Below are 16,779 nucleotides of genomic sequence, written 5' to 3'. Positions count from 1 at the left end.
CCTTGAGGGACGCTACAGGTTTGCATATGCTAAATTACATTCATGTTCAGTCCTGGAAGAAAGCTGTGTTTTTTCTTTTTCATTTTATACACCAAAATGATATGGAAAATCATGCAGGTAGAGTTGGGTCTCCCAGAGGCACCTGCAGTGGCTGCTACTCTGCCTCGTCGCAGTTGGTACAAGCACAAAGAGGGATAAGCAAGGCTCATGACATGGTACAGGGCTATTCTTATCCTAGGAATAGTGCCTGAGAGCTTTTACCAACCCCCACTTTCCTGTCAGCTGGCTGCAGGTAGATCTGCCTAAACAAGTCCCAGTCCAACTTTCCTTTAGGTTCTTATTTTACCCCTAGGGAGCACCTGGGACTGTTGGGAAGTTGTAGGCTTACCCCTGCTAGGCTCATTCTCATCCAGGGTTAATCTCAAATTTGCTGCCCTTGTTGTGGAATGGAGAATTTTTCGGGGGTGGGGAGGAGGGCAGAAGGCTGCAAGAGAATATTCCATCTCGTGCCCTCCCCAGTACCCCCTGCTCCCAGCATCCCGGTGGGAGCCCACACCACAGCAGTGCTGCCCGAGACTGAGGGAAAACTTTCCAAAGTAGCTGCCAGGGCGTCCAGGAACTGTCTGAGGGTGGAGCCGGGAGAGGGAACATCCCTCTCCGTGACGGGGGCGGAGAGGAAGTACTTCCAGCGTCCGGGATGGATCTCCCGCCTTTTTTCGTTTCTCGCAGCTTGGGTTAGGCGGCATCGCTGCAGCCATGGAAAAAGCTAGTGCAGAATTTGAAGGAGGTGCCAGCCTGGAGGCCGAACTCTCATGTTCCATCTGCCTGTGCCTGTACAAGGACCCAGTGTCGCTGAGCTGCAGTCACACCTTCTGCCAGCAGTGCATCAAGAAAACGTTCGCAGCCCAGCTACAATCCCAGGCTCCTTTAAGCTGCCCCATGTGCAGGCTCCACCTCGGGCCCAACCTGGAGCTGCAGAAGAATTTCCACCTGTGCAACATCGTGAAGGCATTTCAGGCCAAGACTTCTGAAGAAAAACAGGGCAAGGGCTCTGAAGAGGGGGAGACAGAGGTGTTCCCCTGTGAGTACTGCCTGGATAAGACCCAGCCAGCGTTGAAAACCTGCCTGGTCTGCGATGCATCCTTGTGCCAGGCCCATCTGAACAAACACAACTCCAAGGCTTCCTACCAGGACCACATCGTGGTGGAGGTGGGAGCAGGCGGTGTGGCGGAGGAGAGGAGGTGCCCGGAGCACGGCAGGATGCTGGAATGCTACTGCAGCCGCGAGGAGCAGTACATCTGCATGCTCTGCGCCATCAGGGGGGCCCACGTGAACCACGAGGTCCTCACCCTGAAGGAGGGACATGACAAGCAGCTGGTAAGGAGCTCTTCTCTCCCCACGGCTCCTGCGGGGTTTGGTCCGAACCCCTGACCTGGAGGAAGGGAGGAAGCCACAGGAGGGGCAGCGAGGCTTTCACCAGGGAATGGGGATTGGGACGGGGGTGGGGGCGGGCAGGCAGCAGCTCCAGGGATTTCATATCTGCCCCAGCGGGGACTGGCGCATTGTGCTGGAATTTGCTTTTCTTTTCCTCATTTGTGTTGCCAGAGCAGCCTGGCCGGCTAAGCAGAGGGAGAAGAGCAGAGAAAGGTGTTTGGGGCTGCCCGGGACAAGGCTGGGTAAATCCCTCAGGGTGTGCTGAAATGGGAGAGTGAGAGGCAGCCCAGGGCCTCGCTGTCCCACATGCTGAGGTGCAGCCCCAGGGAACTGCCAGCCCCTCACTGGGGTGTTCCTGGCTGGTATTAAGAAGTATTCCTTCAGGGATTAGAAAATCTCTTCCTCCACAGAGCCTCGGGGATGCCACTATTACTGAACTTTGGGTGGGGAAACAGGTTTTCCCACTTGAGGCCCTTCCCTTGAGCTCCCTCCTTGTAGCATGCTGGGAGTTGGGCTCTGCTCCCAGGCAACAAGGGACAGGATGAGAGGACATAGTCTGTGCCAGGGGAGATTCAGGTTGGACATGAGGAGGAATTTCTTCACAGAAAGGGCGATTAAACATTGAAAGGGGCTGCCCAGGGAGGTGGTGGAGTCACCATCCCTGGAGGTGTTCAAGAAATGACTGGACTTGGCACTCAATGCTCTGATCTGGTCGACAAGGTGGGTATGGGTCGCAGGTTGGACTTGATGATCTCATAAATCTTTTCCAACGTAATTGATTCTGTGATTTTGCAGTTCCTCCCTCTGCCATAAATTTTGCTGAGCCAGTGGCCCAGCAGATACAGAGACATGGGGCCTCCACGTTCCTGCTTCTGAGTCCAGCTGCTGTCCTTGAAATGCTCCAGAATCAGCTGAGACTGAGGGCATAAAATGCATTTGCTATGCTCAATGCCTTGCTTTTGAAATTTCTGGGCTCAGTTTAGAGCCAAGGAAAAGACCATGCAGGAACCCAGTGGCTGGGCAGGAAATGCCTGGCTTACTCTGAACTTCAGGACAGGTCACAGCCTCCTCAGGAATTAGCAGGAAGGATCCTTTGCAGTTATCAGAAATCTCCTCCCTCACATTACATATAAAAAATTCAGAGCTGCCAAGCACAAGTGGGTTGTGTGAGACAGTGGCCGTTTCCTTCATCCCTGGAGCTGGTAAAGGAGCAACACTGCCCTGTCAGGAGGGGAGCCATCCCTGTGGGTAAACTGAGATCTCTGCTGCATATTCCTCTTGGGTGGTTATTTTTAAAACTCCTCAGGATAGCCAGTGAAATCGGGAATGCAGCTCTTCAGGAGGAATTGTAAAAGGGTTTCAGTGAGAAGAACCTTGATCAAATTCGATTGTTTGTCTTTTAATGTTTCAAAAATTAAAACTTCTGTGACAGCTGTGACAACTATCTCATGGAAAATCTAAACTTTCTGGCATGATTTTTATTAAAAAAATGGAAGTCTGGGAGATGTGTCTGTCATGGCCATTCATGGGTGCTCAAAATGTGAAAACTGCCGGAAGCAACCAAAGCCATTCAGAGACTGTCTAATCTCCAAAGAACAAAGTTTACTGTCTCCTCTGAACTGTGCTATTGTGCAGTTCCACAGCACTCAATGATCATAGTATCCCTTAGAATAAACAGCAGGATGAGTAAGTACTGCTGTTTTGCTGATTTTCAGAAAAGATAATTGCTTATTACCTTATCCTCAGATCCCACAGCTGCTGACAGATGAAAACTAAGGATTTGGACCACATTAAGGCACATATGAAGATTCTGTGAAGCTTTAACAGATAAAGTGAGATTTATTGATTCATTTTAAATGAAATTTACTTACTCAAAGGGAAAGTTATTAATTAACCTACCACAAAGTCACACATATATAAAATTTAAACAGTTTTCTCTTATGCCCCATCTTTACAAGGAGGCAAGTGAACACAGTTTGTTATAGGACTCACTGGTGAAAGAGGGCAGGCAGAAGGTGCCTGTGCCATTTCAGCTCCACAAACTGCCAGTCTGGTTTAAAGCTGTCCCTGCTATGAAGTTCAATGCTGTCTTTCCTTCTGCTAGACTAAACTCCTGAACAAGATGACATGTCTGCAGCTATATGAAAGGGCCATAGTTACTGCCCTAGAAGATCTTCAGAAAAGTGAGAATCAGATCAAGGTTGGTACCCAGATCATTGCTAATTCAGAGCATCTTTCCTTCACAATTTCCCACAGTAAGTGATGGCAACTATTCTGTTAAAAGCAGATGAATAGAAAGTGATATAGTACAAAACAGGGAAAACAGTGGTGTAAGAAAGTGCCAGAAGCCAAGCTTTCTCACAGCCTCCACAGGAGCAACCAGCTGGGAGATTCCACCTTTTATTGTAGTTGCACAGGTTACAGAACTGGCAGACCACAGATTGTATATATCATTATATATTTTTAAAGTTTTCTACCCATTAAAAAAAAAAAGAAAAATAATTTGCATCTACAGGTGGGGTTTTCAGTGTGTACAGATAGAATTCTCACATTGGTAGCTGAATTTTATCTGATTTTGTTACTATATCAGGATGAATTTTCATAAGCCTCTGTTTAATCAGATATTCTAAGCAAATGCTTATTGTCTGCTTCCTTCTAAAGGCAGTGCAAAGGATAGATACAATCCAAATTGATAAAGAGAGGCACTAAGCTGAAGTGTGGGGTTCCTGAGCTAGTGCCCCATTTTCTTAATCTCTTCATTTAGACCAATACAAAGACAGTGACTTCTCAGATACAAAAGCTGTTTGATGAGATAAAGACAGAGTTGATTAAGAAAGAGAAGATGATCCTGAGTGACATTCAATCGAATGAGAAAAAACAACTGGCATACATTGACTACTTGAAGAAGAATATGGAACATAGGAGAGAGGAGGTTGAGCGGAATCTTCAGCTTTTGCAGAAGCTGAGAGAGCAACAAGATATTTTCCTCTTCTTCAAGGTAAGCAGTGACATTCCATTTTTCTTCACAGATATGCCTATTTCTCAGCCAGCTGCCCTTTCTGATAATCACACTAACGATTTTTTTCTTTTTTTTTTTTATTTTTTTTGCAATCCTCTTTGTAGGAATTTCATGTAGCAATACTGGCCACAGACAGGTATGTTCCACCCGTAAACACTTGTTTTCTTCTTTGAAAAAATATGGTGTTGATAACTGGAATCAGACCCCACTGCCTGTGCCCCTCAGTGCTGCCACCCTGTGCTGCAAAGCTGCTCCCTATTCCAGCGAGACAGAGGGCACCACATCCACACAATTAACAAGGATGGAGAGATACCTGCCTGCTGTTCCAGTGGTCCCTTTATATTTTGGTTTCCTTGCTGGATTCTGGTGAAAACCACCCGCATTTAATGCCAGAAAAATGTTTGTATCTGAGATGAAGCCCATAGGGTTCAGTTTACAGCAGTGCTCTCTTGGATGTGCATTGGTGACCCTCCTTCAGCTGAGTCCCAGTGAACAGCCTTTGGCTGCAGAGGTAACTGGCTCATTTCCAAGAAAGTTTTTGGTTTGTGGACAAGCTTAGTAGCTGGAAAGATTTATTATTGCTTCTCTTGCAAGTGATACGTTTAATTTATAACTTATCACTTCCTAAATAACTCCTGGGTGTCAGCTGTAATTCGGTGGTGCACATCCACACTGACAGTAAGTTAGAGATCCACAGGAGGCTTTGCAGCAGCACTGAAGGCCCCAGCTGCATGAAGGGCTGGCTCAAACATCTACCTGGATGTTAAGATGTCATCTCTGTGACTTGTACAGATTAAAGCTGAGTTTGAACTTGGATTTGAATCATCGTGTACCTTGGGGCTGTGCTCCCAGCAGGGCAGTCTGTTACTTACAGCTGTGCTGCACGTCAAATTCTAGCCTGTGGGATCAAAATCATTTTCCAGGAGCCTGGACACCATTTAGTATGTTTGGCATTTTTGTTCTGTCACGGCAGCGGCTGTTCTACGACAGCATCAAGTCAAAGCACTGTTCACACATGGGTATCATCAAAATGCCTCCCCCTTTCTCCCTATCAGCATTTGAAAGTTACCATCCAGCTTTGGTAAGCAAAAGGCATTGCCAAACAAATAACAGTATATAACAATTGTTATATAACAACTGTTTACCCAATACTTCATGTTGCCAAAGCACCCTCCTCTTTGTAGAATCCTCCAAAGAATCCTAGTGAAGAAGTCTGTTAGCTTTTAGTGCTAAATGGTTTTCCTTGGTGAAAGGACTGTCTGTGCCCTAGGATTGCGCGCCAGAATTCGAACATTTACAGGGCAGATGTGGTGGTGGTGGAGGAGACGGATGGCGTCGGGATTCGCCGCTACCAAGACAAGATACGGGACTCCATGAAGGGACTGGACTGTATCTTCCGGGAACTGCAAGGTGAGCTGCCCCGACCCACCGGCCTTGCGCCGCTGACCCGCTGAAAACAGCGATCCATGGGACCCAGCAGTCCTGGCTGATGGGCACTGACCAGCACTGCTTTAACCAGGGTGTGTACGTGGCCTTAAGGGGCTGATGTGGATTCGTGTGGGATCTTGGGAGTGTTGGAAAGGGGAGGGAAAAGGGGGCAGAAAGACTGTTTCTGCAGAGAACAAGGAAGAAGTCTGTTCCTAAGCCAGTTTCTCCTCTGTCTGATGTGATTTCCTGCTCCCACCAACTTCCCATGTCTTTGGGTGCTCAATCATGCTTTCAAGAAGTGTGCTTTTCATTTGCCCACCTCTATCCCCACCTAGTTGATCTCTGACCATGAGATCCAGGGATACAGTACCAAGCCCTAAACTTGAATTTCTTGCCAGCTTTGTTAAACATTCTTCTCCATTTTTTTTTCAGATAAACTCACCAAACAAATGAAGTGTAACAGGTAAATCCTTTTCTTTACTTAAAAAATGATCCTGACAAATTTCTCCAGCAGTTTTTTATTTAAGGACCCTATGTCCCGTACTTCTCTGCTTCAGTTTCAAGGAGAACCAAGCAGAGTCTGGAAGGCTGTCCTTCCTCTCAAAAGAGGAGGGTCAGGTCTATTCACATCTCTTATTTCACTGTTAACAAGATGTGATTTGTGTTTCATGAAGCACTAACATTCAACACCGTTTCTTTACAGTGGGGCTTTGGTACCTCTTCAGACTCCTAAGTGTTAGAAAATACTGTTTATTCCTCAAGACTCTGGCTTGGCGCTGTGAGCCTTACAGAGAAAATCTCTCACCTAAAAATGTGAACAGCATTTTGTTGCATGCATCTCCTCTCCCTGCCAGAGGTGAACCAGCAGATGTGCAGCCTCAGGGCACAGCTCTCAAAATCTGCACTGGACAGAAATCTCTGGGAACTCACCAGAGAAATCATTTACCTTCAGCCTGAGGGAGACACTGGGTTTGCTTCAGCACTCAGTAAAAGTCTGAGCCTGTTCCAAGGAAAGACCACAGAGGGGTTCCCACCAACTGAGCAGAAGCTGGAGCAAACCCAATGCCTGAAAGGATTCCCAGACAAATCCAAATGCTGCAGGAGATATGAAATGTGTGAACAGTATTTCTCTTAAGACAGCACTAGTCCAATGCTCAAATATATTTCTGCTGGGCACAGTGGTGCATCTTTTCTCCTAGCTTTTTTGCATAAATGTTATTTAGAAGTTATATAAAAGATTTTTTTAATTTTTTTGTTGTTGTTGCTGAAACTGCAGTTTGCAAACAAGTTTTTCTTAAGCCATAAATTTTAAAGAAAATCCTACTTTCTTCACCACTGTGGCAGTTTGAGCCATTTGGCAGTTTTTAATTTTTGGAGCAAATCTAGAGGTATATTTTTTAATCAGTGTACATGTCCATTCATTTGTTTTGTGAGCTCAGTCTTCTACAGACATACCAATGGCTGTGCTCTATATGGAATGAGACAGCTACTCAAAATGGGAGAGAAAAGAAATATAGTTTTCTGAGGCAATGCAAAGCTCTACTTGGCAGCAACTTGTCAAGTATGTTATTAACACAGCAATAAAATATGCCTATTATTACAGTAAGTGAAGCTTTTCTGTCTTGTGTATTCCTACAGCACAAACCAAAGGATCGGCGTGTGACAGATATAAACAAAATTTTTGATTCACATACGGCCAGAAGAAAAAGAGAGGCAAAAAACAAGATGGAAAGGAAAAGTTTAATATTGTTAAAAATTACCTTTAATAATGAGAATCTGCCAAATGTCTTGACCTCCCCTATATCCCTTGCATTCAAATCAATTCTGTAGCATACGCAAATTTAAAAAAGAAGTGCTAAGAATTAACATGAACGTAAGAAAATCTCTGACTGCTGTTGTTTTCCAAACTCTGGGCTGTATCATCTCGTGGTTCTCATTATACTTGTGCACTATTATTTGTGGTGATTCTGTTGTTGTCATTAGGTGGCCGGATAACCAAATAAGTGGTGCAGGTAAGCAAGGCTGTGTGATTTCATACCATTACCAGGAACTGGTTTTTGAGAGCGTTGTTTGTAGATGGCTGCAGTAGAAAGCTGTTCAGGACCATGCTACGGGTTTGGATTATCACATTCAACACAAGTGTCTTGGTAGCAGTGTATTATCTTTGTATGGATCAACCTCTAGGCAACATTTCAATGCTTCCACAGAGTCTTCAAAGAGCCATGTAAACCACCATGGTCAGTAGCACACAAAGATGCTTTATTGGCCACATCTCCATGGGTACAGATCATAGAATCACAGAATATGCTGAGTTGGAAGGGACCACAAAAATCATCAGTTCCAACTCCTGGCCCTGCAGAGGACACCCTGACAATCCCACCCTGACCCTGAGAGCATTGCCCAAATGCTCCTTGAGCTCTGGCAGCCTTGGGGCCGTGACCACTGCCCTGGGGAGCCTGTTCAGTGCCCAGCCTCTCTCTGGGGGAAGAACCTTCTCCCAGTATCCAGCCTAACCCCCCCTGACACAGCTCCAGCTGTTCCCTCAGGTCCTGTCACTGGTCACAGAGAGCAAAGATAGAGCTGCCCCTCTGCTGCTCTCAGGAGGATGTTAAAAGACCATAGTGAGGTCTGATCTCGGCCTCCTCCAGCTGAACAAGCCGAGTGACCTCAGCCAGTCCAGACCCTTCACCATCTTCATGTTCATGTACCTCCTTTGGATGTTCTCTAAGAGCATCCAAGGTATTTTTTATATTGTGGTGCACACTGGGTTCGAGATGAGGCCACACCAGTGCAGAGCAGAGCAGGACAATCACTTCCTTCAACCAGCTGGGGATGTTCTTTCCTGACCTGTGTTTTCCTCATGTAGCCTTTACTGCACATGCCAACTCCACAAAGGGATTTCATGGGCATTTCCAGGCAATTAGGCTCGCTCTTTGATGCTGGCGGCTGCTCTGTGCCTAGCTGGGATTCACATTCCACACGTAGGTTCACAACCTGGGTGTTTCTACTCTAAATGATAAAAATACTGCAAAACAGGGTTTCCTAAAAAAGCATTTTTAAGAAAGACAGGCTAAAGTTCTGTGTGCTTTTGTGGGATTCATGGCTACAACTCTATTCCGTCACTTGTGATAATCAACATATATCTAATTGCAGGGATTAAAACTAAATGCAGCAAAATCCATCTCAGATTTAGAGTAACATCTCCCTTCATGGCTTAGATGGACTGGCCAAGCTGTAATGTATCCTCAGTCCTTGGTCTGCTGCGCACATCAACTGTCAGCATAACAGAAAGTGTGTGGCCAAATTCTGGGAGCTCAGCAGTAGCCCAAGGTGACTTTGTAGATGTTCTTTACTGCTTGAAGCCAGCAAGACACGAAGGACAGCTGCACTCAACCACTCAAATGAGGCAAAAGAAATGAGCCTGTCCTTCAGCACTTTTATTACCTGGGCTTCTCTCTGGCTGTCACCCCAGATGAAGGAGCTGTGACCAGCCAATGCAGTTCAGTGCTGCTGCTGCAGACTGAGTTACTGCACTGCCTCAAATTGCTACAGTGTGAGACTGACTCAAACATTGTATTTTAAGTCACTCCCTCCCCACCATCTCACAGAGCACCACACATTGACTACATGTAGGAAACATCAGCACATCTGTAGCCCCTTCTGAAATATCAGCTGAGCATTTCCTCAGCAAAACTGGCATTACAAACATATATTTCTGTGTCTCCAGCCACAGGCTATAGTGGGAGGACTGGAGTCCACTCTTCCCATCACTAGCGGAAGGAAGGGCAACTGGCAGCAGGGTGCTGAGCAGTTCCTGCACTTCAGGCAGCTGCCCTCAGCAGCATTTTCTGGGTATGTAGCTACTCCCTTGCCTGCAAGTAATTCACATTTTTTTAACACTGTGATGGTGTTTACTTTCCCCAGGGAAAGGATGAGGTACTGAATTCACCTTTCCCCCAGTGCCAGCCCTGAATCTCTGAGCCCCTGGCAGAAATGTCTGTGACCTGTTTAGAGAAGGGTCCTCCCAGAAACCTGAACCATCCAGTTCTCACAAGCGGAGTCACATTCACAGGATGCTTTCAGAGGGGTTGGGAGCAGTTTGAGAAGGGAGTATGTCTGCAGCAGGCTGGGCAAAGGCCATTTGTGCTTTCAGGAAGAGCTGGGCAGCCCTCACTAGACAGGTGTGACGCTGCCTTTGGCACATCCATCACAGGTAATACAGTACAGCACTAAGATTGCAGTACTTGGCTTAACTTAAACCCAGAACCTACAGGACCTGGTGACCAAAACAAAGACATTAATTGTCTGGATGAAACTTGCCCAGCATCTAATTTGGAGGGGAAAAGTGCAGGTAGCTCTTCACTGTGAGACTTATGAGACTCAATTTGGGGCTGACGTGAACGCTTGCCAAAACAGAGCAAAAGAAGGTGACTCTGTTGTAGGCCAAATTCATGTGATCCAGGAGATAAGAACTTTATAATCCCTACTAGATGACAAAAGCAAAGGATTTCAAGTAGACTGGAAAAAAATAAAAATTTCAATACTGCTGCGGGCTCACAAAGCTTTTGGACAAAAATTAATATCCAGAAAGGTAGAATTTCTGAGTCAGATACTAAGCTGATGGTGCAGTTTAATTTCCCCGCACATTTGCCTGTTTGCAAAGAGACTTCGGAATTTAAGATTTGTACTTTTAATACTCCATGCATTAGCCTTGAGGAAACAAAGAGGTGAAAGCCTAGATGAAAGCAATGTAAGAAAACACCGGAGTCCAGCAATTAACTAAGCTTTTTAACACACAACACTGAAAATTTTATTACCTAATTAGTTTTTTACTCTAGAAGACAATATTGGACCATGACATACACCGAGAGTGTAGCAGTTCTGCACAGATATCTGTGCAGAATACTCTTGATAGTAATATAATTGTGACATACATAGTCCTGAGATATGGACAGACCTTATTTCTTTATTGATATCTTTATGCTTAAGTATTTTGACTATCTAAGAACTCGGATTCATTGCATCTTTCATTTTTTATTATACCCCCTTCCCTCCACTTACTTCATTCTTACTTGGCATTTCTCTCATCCTTGATAGAAGCCTTAAGAAGGGAGGTGAGTGAAGTAGCTGATTTTATGGCTCTTCTTTTTTGGTTTTGCCAAGCACGGAATGATGTGACTGAGTTAAATTAAATGCATTTCAAACACTAGGACAGGCCTCTTTCTGTTACTTAGTCCGATGGGCTTTCTAAATAAGGCAGAGCTGCCACATCTAGACACTGTATGTCTGACACTGGGGCCTTCTCAGCCCAGCAGGTCTAGGTGACCAGATGCCTGGATGGGGAGGAAGGTTTGTCCCAGCTTTGACACACAGATGGATTTCACAGATGGGAACCAGGCAGTTCCCATCTTCTCCATCTCCAAATTTAACGCAACATAATGCAAATGCAGGCCCAAATCTCAGTGGACTGTGAGTTGCACAGGGAAGGAAGGGCAAGGAGATAAAATATCATGGTTTTAGGCACTTCCACCATAGCCCTCCCGTGGAGGTGCACCCAGCAGGACCAGGGCACTGGGCAGGGAGGTACCAGGAGGACGTGACTGAAAGCAGGAGGCTCCTTATGCAAGGCTGGGGACCAGGTGGCATAAACCAGCTGGGGAAAATCAGAGGGTGCCCTTATCTGCTGAGTGATAAAGCAGAGCTGGAAGCCTGGAAAAGACTGAGAAGAACCAGGGAGAGCCACTGCAATTAGGGTTTATTGTCAGAGTAGAGAGGGATTATAACACCATCACATGCAGAAATTTTCTGGGTGAAACCAGGGCCCAGTGGGGTGGTACAAGAGCTGCTGGGCAAAAAGCAAGGTGGGAGGGCTTCCCTGGGCTGCCCAGGAGTGTGTGCTCAGTGGAACAAAATGGAGTGTTTTCCAAGATTATTTTGCAGTCTGAGAAACTGGTCTCTGGAGATTTGATATTTATAAAGATGATGGAGAAATCTGGAGAGCCAGAGGCAGTGCGTTTGCCAGGCAGACTGAGTGGGATGGCACATGCTGGTGTTTGTGTGTCAGCAAGCCCCAGCTCACTGCTCCCTGGCAGGAGATTCTGGAGTGTGAGGAGCCCAGGGGCACATTTCTCCAAGACCAAAATTCCCTTAGCATACAAATATTAACCATAAAGCTTAATATATCTTGAGAAAAGGAAAGCAGATGGAAGTTAAATGATTTAAATATCTTAAATATTTGCTTGGATTTTTCCCCCCCATTTTTTTAGAAAATCAGTGTAAAAGTGAAAAGAAAAAAACCTTAATGATATCAGTGGTTCAGGAAAAAAAGAATGCTTAGGATTATTTTTTTTATCATGTTCCAAGAAGATATTACTTGTTTTGTCCATGAAGACATGATGCATTTCATGCTCCACAGCCTCTAGAACAAGAATGAAAATGCTGTAACGCCTGTTGCTTGGGTTTGTGATTTCTTGCTAGGATTCTGCAGCGTCCCTACACATAAGGCTCCTCTTACTGCTTTTGTCACAGATGTCAATCTTCCCACGGATTCGCTCTGGTTGTCTTGGAGTTACCATATACTTCAAACTCAATTAAATCTCCCATGGAAGTCCCTAAGGGGATTGGGAAGTCAAAGTCACTGGTTGTTTTGACAGTGGATAGTCAGGGGAGAGGGAGGGAGCTATTTTATTTCCTTTGCAGCTTGCCTGTTCTAGTTGCCATGACATATAGTTAAACTCTAATGGAGAGGGTAAATGTTTCCTATGGAAATATTCAGTATTTCTACAGCAAGATTGATAGCATTTGCCTAACACTGAAAGACATGAACGTGGATTCTGCAGGCTCAAAGCTGGGCTCGCTTTCTCCAACTGTGTATTGATGGGGTTTTTGACAGCTCAAGGTTCCACCTGGAATGCAAATATTGCGCAATGTTTGATTTCAGATCAAATGTCTGCTTTTCTCTGCAAACGGTGAAGGAAAGGCAGACGAGGCTGGGCATGGCCCCTTCAGCCTTGACCTCCAGCCTAGAGATAAAATCAGAGTACTGAACAAAAACCTGGTGTTATAATACCAACATTGTCAGGGATACTCCGTCCTTCCCAGCTGGAATTACCTCCCAGACACACCCAGACACCAAAACAAACATCACGGAGGGATTTTGAAAGACTAATTTCTTACGAATCCTTGTGGTACCTCAGAGGAAAAAGGGGCCCTGTCCTCAGTCAGAAACTGTTGCAGTTTCCCTATCTGCGGAAAGTTTAAACTCACTTTTATCTCGTGTTACCAACCCTAATCAATCTTTTGACTTAGAAGCGTGACTTCCCTGCCTGAAACGTGGGTTCCGACTCCTGGCCCTGCAGAGGACACCCCAACAATCCCACCCTGTCCCAAACAGCTGCTGCTTGGACTTCACTGCCCAGTGAGCTGTCCTGGGCTGCTCTTTGGAGCTGCAGCTCCCACCTGTGCCTTGAGCACCGACACCAAATCCTGCCCTGGTGCAGGATCCCCACTCCCTGACACAGACCTCAGCTTTATGCCACTCAAGGTCTGTACAGGGGCTCTGGAGGCTGCACTTTAAGCAATGGATGCATTTGCCCACTCTCAGCATTTATCAGTCCCAGTTTGTTGTCCAGGTCGGTCCAGGTGTCTTTGCAGAGGCGAACAGGGGCAGGTTTGGTTCTTTTCCTCCCTGCCGGCTCGGGGACCTCTCTCCCTGCTGGTCCAGCTGTCTGGGGCTCCCTGTCCGCAGCAGCTGCCCCATGCCCGCAGGGACTCCTCCCAGCTTTCCTTCCCGCTCCGAGTCCTGGCTGCTGCATCCCCGTGTAAGCAGGGGTGGACTCTTTGCCCTGTTACCCTTGAAGCACCCAAGCTCCCAGCTCTGAGCTGCTAAATGGAATTCAGCTGTGACGAATTCACGTGGCAGGCGAGACGCAGGAAGCTCGGCGGAGAGGGAAAACCCTCCCTTTAAAGGGGGAGGAGGCAGCAGCTTTTTGCTCGCAGAGCAAACGAGAGGTCTTGTTCCACTTCCGCTTTCAGTTTCATTTCCCACCAGTGCCCTCCTCCTTGCCCTCAGCCCTCTCTCGAGGCTCAGGCGCTATGGCCGAGGCGGGTGCTGCGGCCAGGCTGAAGGACGAGCTGACCTGCCCCATCTGCCTGGACATTTACAGGAACCCCGTGTCCCTGGGGTGCGGTCACAGCTTCTGCGAGGAGTGCATCCAGAAGGATCAGAAATGCCAGCAGGGCCCTTCCAAGTGCCCACTCTGCCTTTCCCCCACAGGCCCCACCGGGGAGCTGAAGCCCAACTTCCATCTCCGCAACATAGTGCAGAACTTTTTGGATGCTTCTGTTCATCAAGGGGAAGAAAAGCAGAAAGTGCAATGCAAAGAGAAAGAGGAAAGTTCGGACCAGCAAGAGGAGGAAAAGCAGGAAGTGCAATGCAAAGAGAAGGAGCAAAGTTCAGACCAGCAAGAGGAGGAAAAGCAGAAAGTGCAATGCAAAGAGAAGGAGGAAAGTTCGGACCAGCAAGAGGAGGAAAAGCAGAAAGTGCAATGCAAAGAGAAGGAGGAAAGTTCGGACCAGCAAGAGGAGGAAAAGCAGAAAGTGCAATGCAAAGAGAAGGAGGAAAGTTCGGACCAGCAAGAGGAGGAAAAGCAGAAAGTGCAATGCAAAGAGAAGGAGGAAAGTTCGGACCAGCAAGAGGAGGTGATCCTGTGTGATTTCTGCCTTCAGGAGCCCCATCCAGCCGTGAAGACTTGCCTGAGTTGCGAGGCCTCCCTGTGCCAAGCCCACCTGAGCAAGCACAGCACAAAGAACACCCAGAAGAACCACGTCCTGGTGGAGCCCTGTGGTGCCCAGGTTTTGGCTGAGAGGAAATGCCCCCAGCACGGCAAATTGCTGGAATGCTACTGTGAGATGGACAAGGTCTGCATCTGCATCCTGTGCTCTGTCCTCAGCTCCCACAGGGAGCACAAGATTCTCAGTTTGGAGGAGGCTTTTGCCCAAGCACAGGTAAGAGGCTGCCGGGGCAGCTGGTTTCATGCATGTATGTGAGTCCTATCCTGATATCTCCCCCTGGTTATATTTGTAGCGTGTTTTTCCCGAAACTCTAAAAGAGGTGAAAAACTATGAAACTGTGCTGGATCGAAGCATAGCAAACCTGCTGGGACAAGCGGAGGAAGTAAAGGTTTGTTCCAAGACCCATATCGCTTTGGGGATGGTTGCATGCTGGTAACTGATAAGGTTTTCTTTTGCCCTTTCCCAGATCATGGATTCTGAAGCTTTTTTAGATCCTGGGCAGTTTCTAATGTATTTTTGAGTTTTCTTCTTTGAGGGAGGATGATGAATAACTTTCTTATCGGTCTGGGAGGTACATTCTTAGTTAAGCTTGAAAGTTGTTGTTAAATCTGTGCCTCCTGATGAGTGATTGGTGTGTGGCTTTTTTATTTTTCCAACCTTATTCAATTTTTAGTTACTTCTCTCATCCAGAAAAGAACAGGCCGTTTTTTGAGTGAGAGCTCATGTGAAAAATGTCCCTACACAGTCCCTTACAGCTTTGAAAGTGTTTTCTTAATAGGTTAAGGAGGGTCTGCAGTGGCAACGGCTGGAGAGCCTATTCAAAGAGATCAGTCTGCAGCTAGAGAAAAAAAAACGTGAGATCGTGAAAGCTCTCAGTGACTATGAGAACCAACAAATTTCTCGGATTCATATGGAGTTAAAGAACCACAGAGAGCAGAAGCGTTCAGCCAGCCGTGATGTTCAGGAGCTGGAGGCTCTGAGAAATCAGACAGATATACTTCTTTTCACCAGGGTACCTAACAGCATCCCCCTTCCCGGAGATACACAGCTCTTGGGCTGGCCTGTGCCTGTGCTATGCTAATTCTACTTTCAAAATGTCTTTACAGGCTTTTACAGCAATTCAAGCCAGGTAAGATCTTCCCAAGGTTTAATATTTTTACTGATGATCTGGACGAGGGGATCGCGAGCACCCTCAGTAAGTTGGGCGGGAGTGTTGATCTGCTGGAGGGCACGAAGGCTCTGCAGAGGGATCTGGACGGGCTGGATCGACGGGCCGAGGACAAGTGCATGAGGTTCAATAAGGCAAAATGCCAGGTCCTGCACATGGGTCACAACAACCCCAGCTACAGGTGGGGGAAGAGTGGCTGGAAAGCTGCCTGGTGGGAAAGGACCTGGGGGTGCTGGTCGGCAGTGGCTGAACATGAGCCAGCGTGTGCCCAGGTGGACAAGAAGCCAATGGAATCCTGGCCTGTACCAAAAATAGTGTGGCCATCAGGCCCAGGGAAGTGATTGTCCTTCTGCACTGGGCACTGGTGAGGCCACACCTCGAGTGCTGTGTCCACTTCTGGGCCCCTCATGGCGAGAAAGACATTGAGGGACTGGAGCGTGTCCAGAGAAGGACAACAGATTTGGGGAAGGGTCTGGAGAGTCAGTCATGTAAGGAGTGGCTGAGGGAGCTGGGGGGGCTCAGCCTGGAGAAAAGGAGACTCAGGGAGGACCTTCTCACTCTCTCCAACTCCCTGACAGTAGTGTGGAGCCAGGTGGGGGTTGGGCTCTGCTCCCAGGCAACAAGGGACAGGATGAGAGGACATAGTGTCAGGCTGTGCCAAGGGAGATTGAGTTGGACATTAGGAGGAATTTCTTCACAGAAAGGGTGATTAAACATTGGAAGGGGCTGCCCAGGGAGGTGGTGGAGTCACCATCCCTGGAGATGTTCAAGGAACAACTGGACTTGAGACTCAGTGCTCTGGTCTGGTTGACAAGGTGGGAATGGGTCACAGGTTGGACTCGATGATCTTGGAGGTCTTTTCCAGCCTTAATGATTTTATGATTCTATGGTTCTATGATTCTTTCTGCATGTATTAGGGAACGCAAGCCTGTTCCTA

General features: G+C 47.0%; 2 protein-coding genes across 5 annotated transcripts; both read left to right on the top strand.

The window, feature by feature from the left end:
• The first annotated feature begins 704 nt into the window (after nt 1-704).
• LOC108501265 (E3 ubiquitin/ISG15 ligase TRIM25-like) lies at nt 705-7,768 on the top strand. Of its 4 annotated transcripts, none has more exons than XM_017822996.1 (7): nt 705-1,377; nt 3,539-3,634; nt 4,199-4,432; nt 4,558-4,589; nt 5,754-5,863; nt 6,314-6,344; nt 6,585-7,768. In XM_017822996.1, exons 1-7 carry the CDS (start codon nt 757-759, stop codon nt 6,619-6,621), a joined length of 1,161 nt encoding a protein of 386 aa, XP_017678485.1. In that variant the 5' UTR covers nt 705-756; the 3' UTR covers nt 6,622-7,768. The 4 variants fall into 4 exon arrangements, with proteins under 4 accessions (XP_017678485.1, XP_017678482.1, XP_017678483.1 ...); XM_017822993.1 differs by having other exon boundaries at nt 5,724-5,863; XM_017822994.1 differs by having other exon boundaries at nt 5,724-5,863; nt 7,520-7,759.
• A 5,652-nt stretch (nt 7,769-13,420) lies between these two features.
• On the top strand, nt 13,421-16,775 carry LOC108501198 (probable E3 ubiquitin-protein ligase MID2; the record flags this gene model as incomplete). Its single annotated transcript, XM_017822861.1, has 6 exons — nt 13,421-14,326; nt 14,555-14,887; nt 14,967-15,062; nt 15,453-15,686; nt 15,781-15,803; nt 16,760-16,775. Coding segments are annotated over exons 1-6 (1,053 nt in total), but the record flags the coding sequence as incomplete, so codon positions are not given.
• Between the last annotated feature and the right edge of the window lie 4 nt (nt 16,776-16,779).

The sequence above is a fragment of the Lepidothrix coronata genome, unplaced genomic scaffold, assembly GCF_001604755.1.
Source record: "Lepidothrix coronata isolate B3197 unplaced genomic scaffold, Lepidothrix_coronata-1.0 Scaffold100, whole genome shotgun sequence".
NCBI lineage: Eukaryota > Metazoa > Chordata > Aves > Passeriformes > Pipridae > Lepidothrix > Lepidothrix coronata.
Note: the sequence above shows the minus strand (reverse complement) of the source record. Positions and strands in the feature narration are given on the sequence as shown.

Coding starts and splice junctions, on each gene's coding strand:
- LOC108501265 (XM_017822993.1), top strand. CDS start 757: ATGGAAAAAGCTAGTGCAGAATTTGAAGGAGGTGCCAGCCTGGAGGCC. Junction 4,590..5,723: donor GCAATACTGGCCACAGACAG/GTATGTTCCACC, acceptor TCTGTGCCCTAG/GATTGCGCGCCAGAATTCGA. Junction 5,864..6,313: donor TATCTTCCGGGAACTGCAAG/GTGAGCTGCCCC, acceptor TTTTTTTTTCAG/ATAAACTCACCAAACAAATG.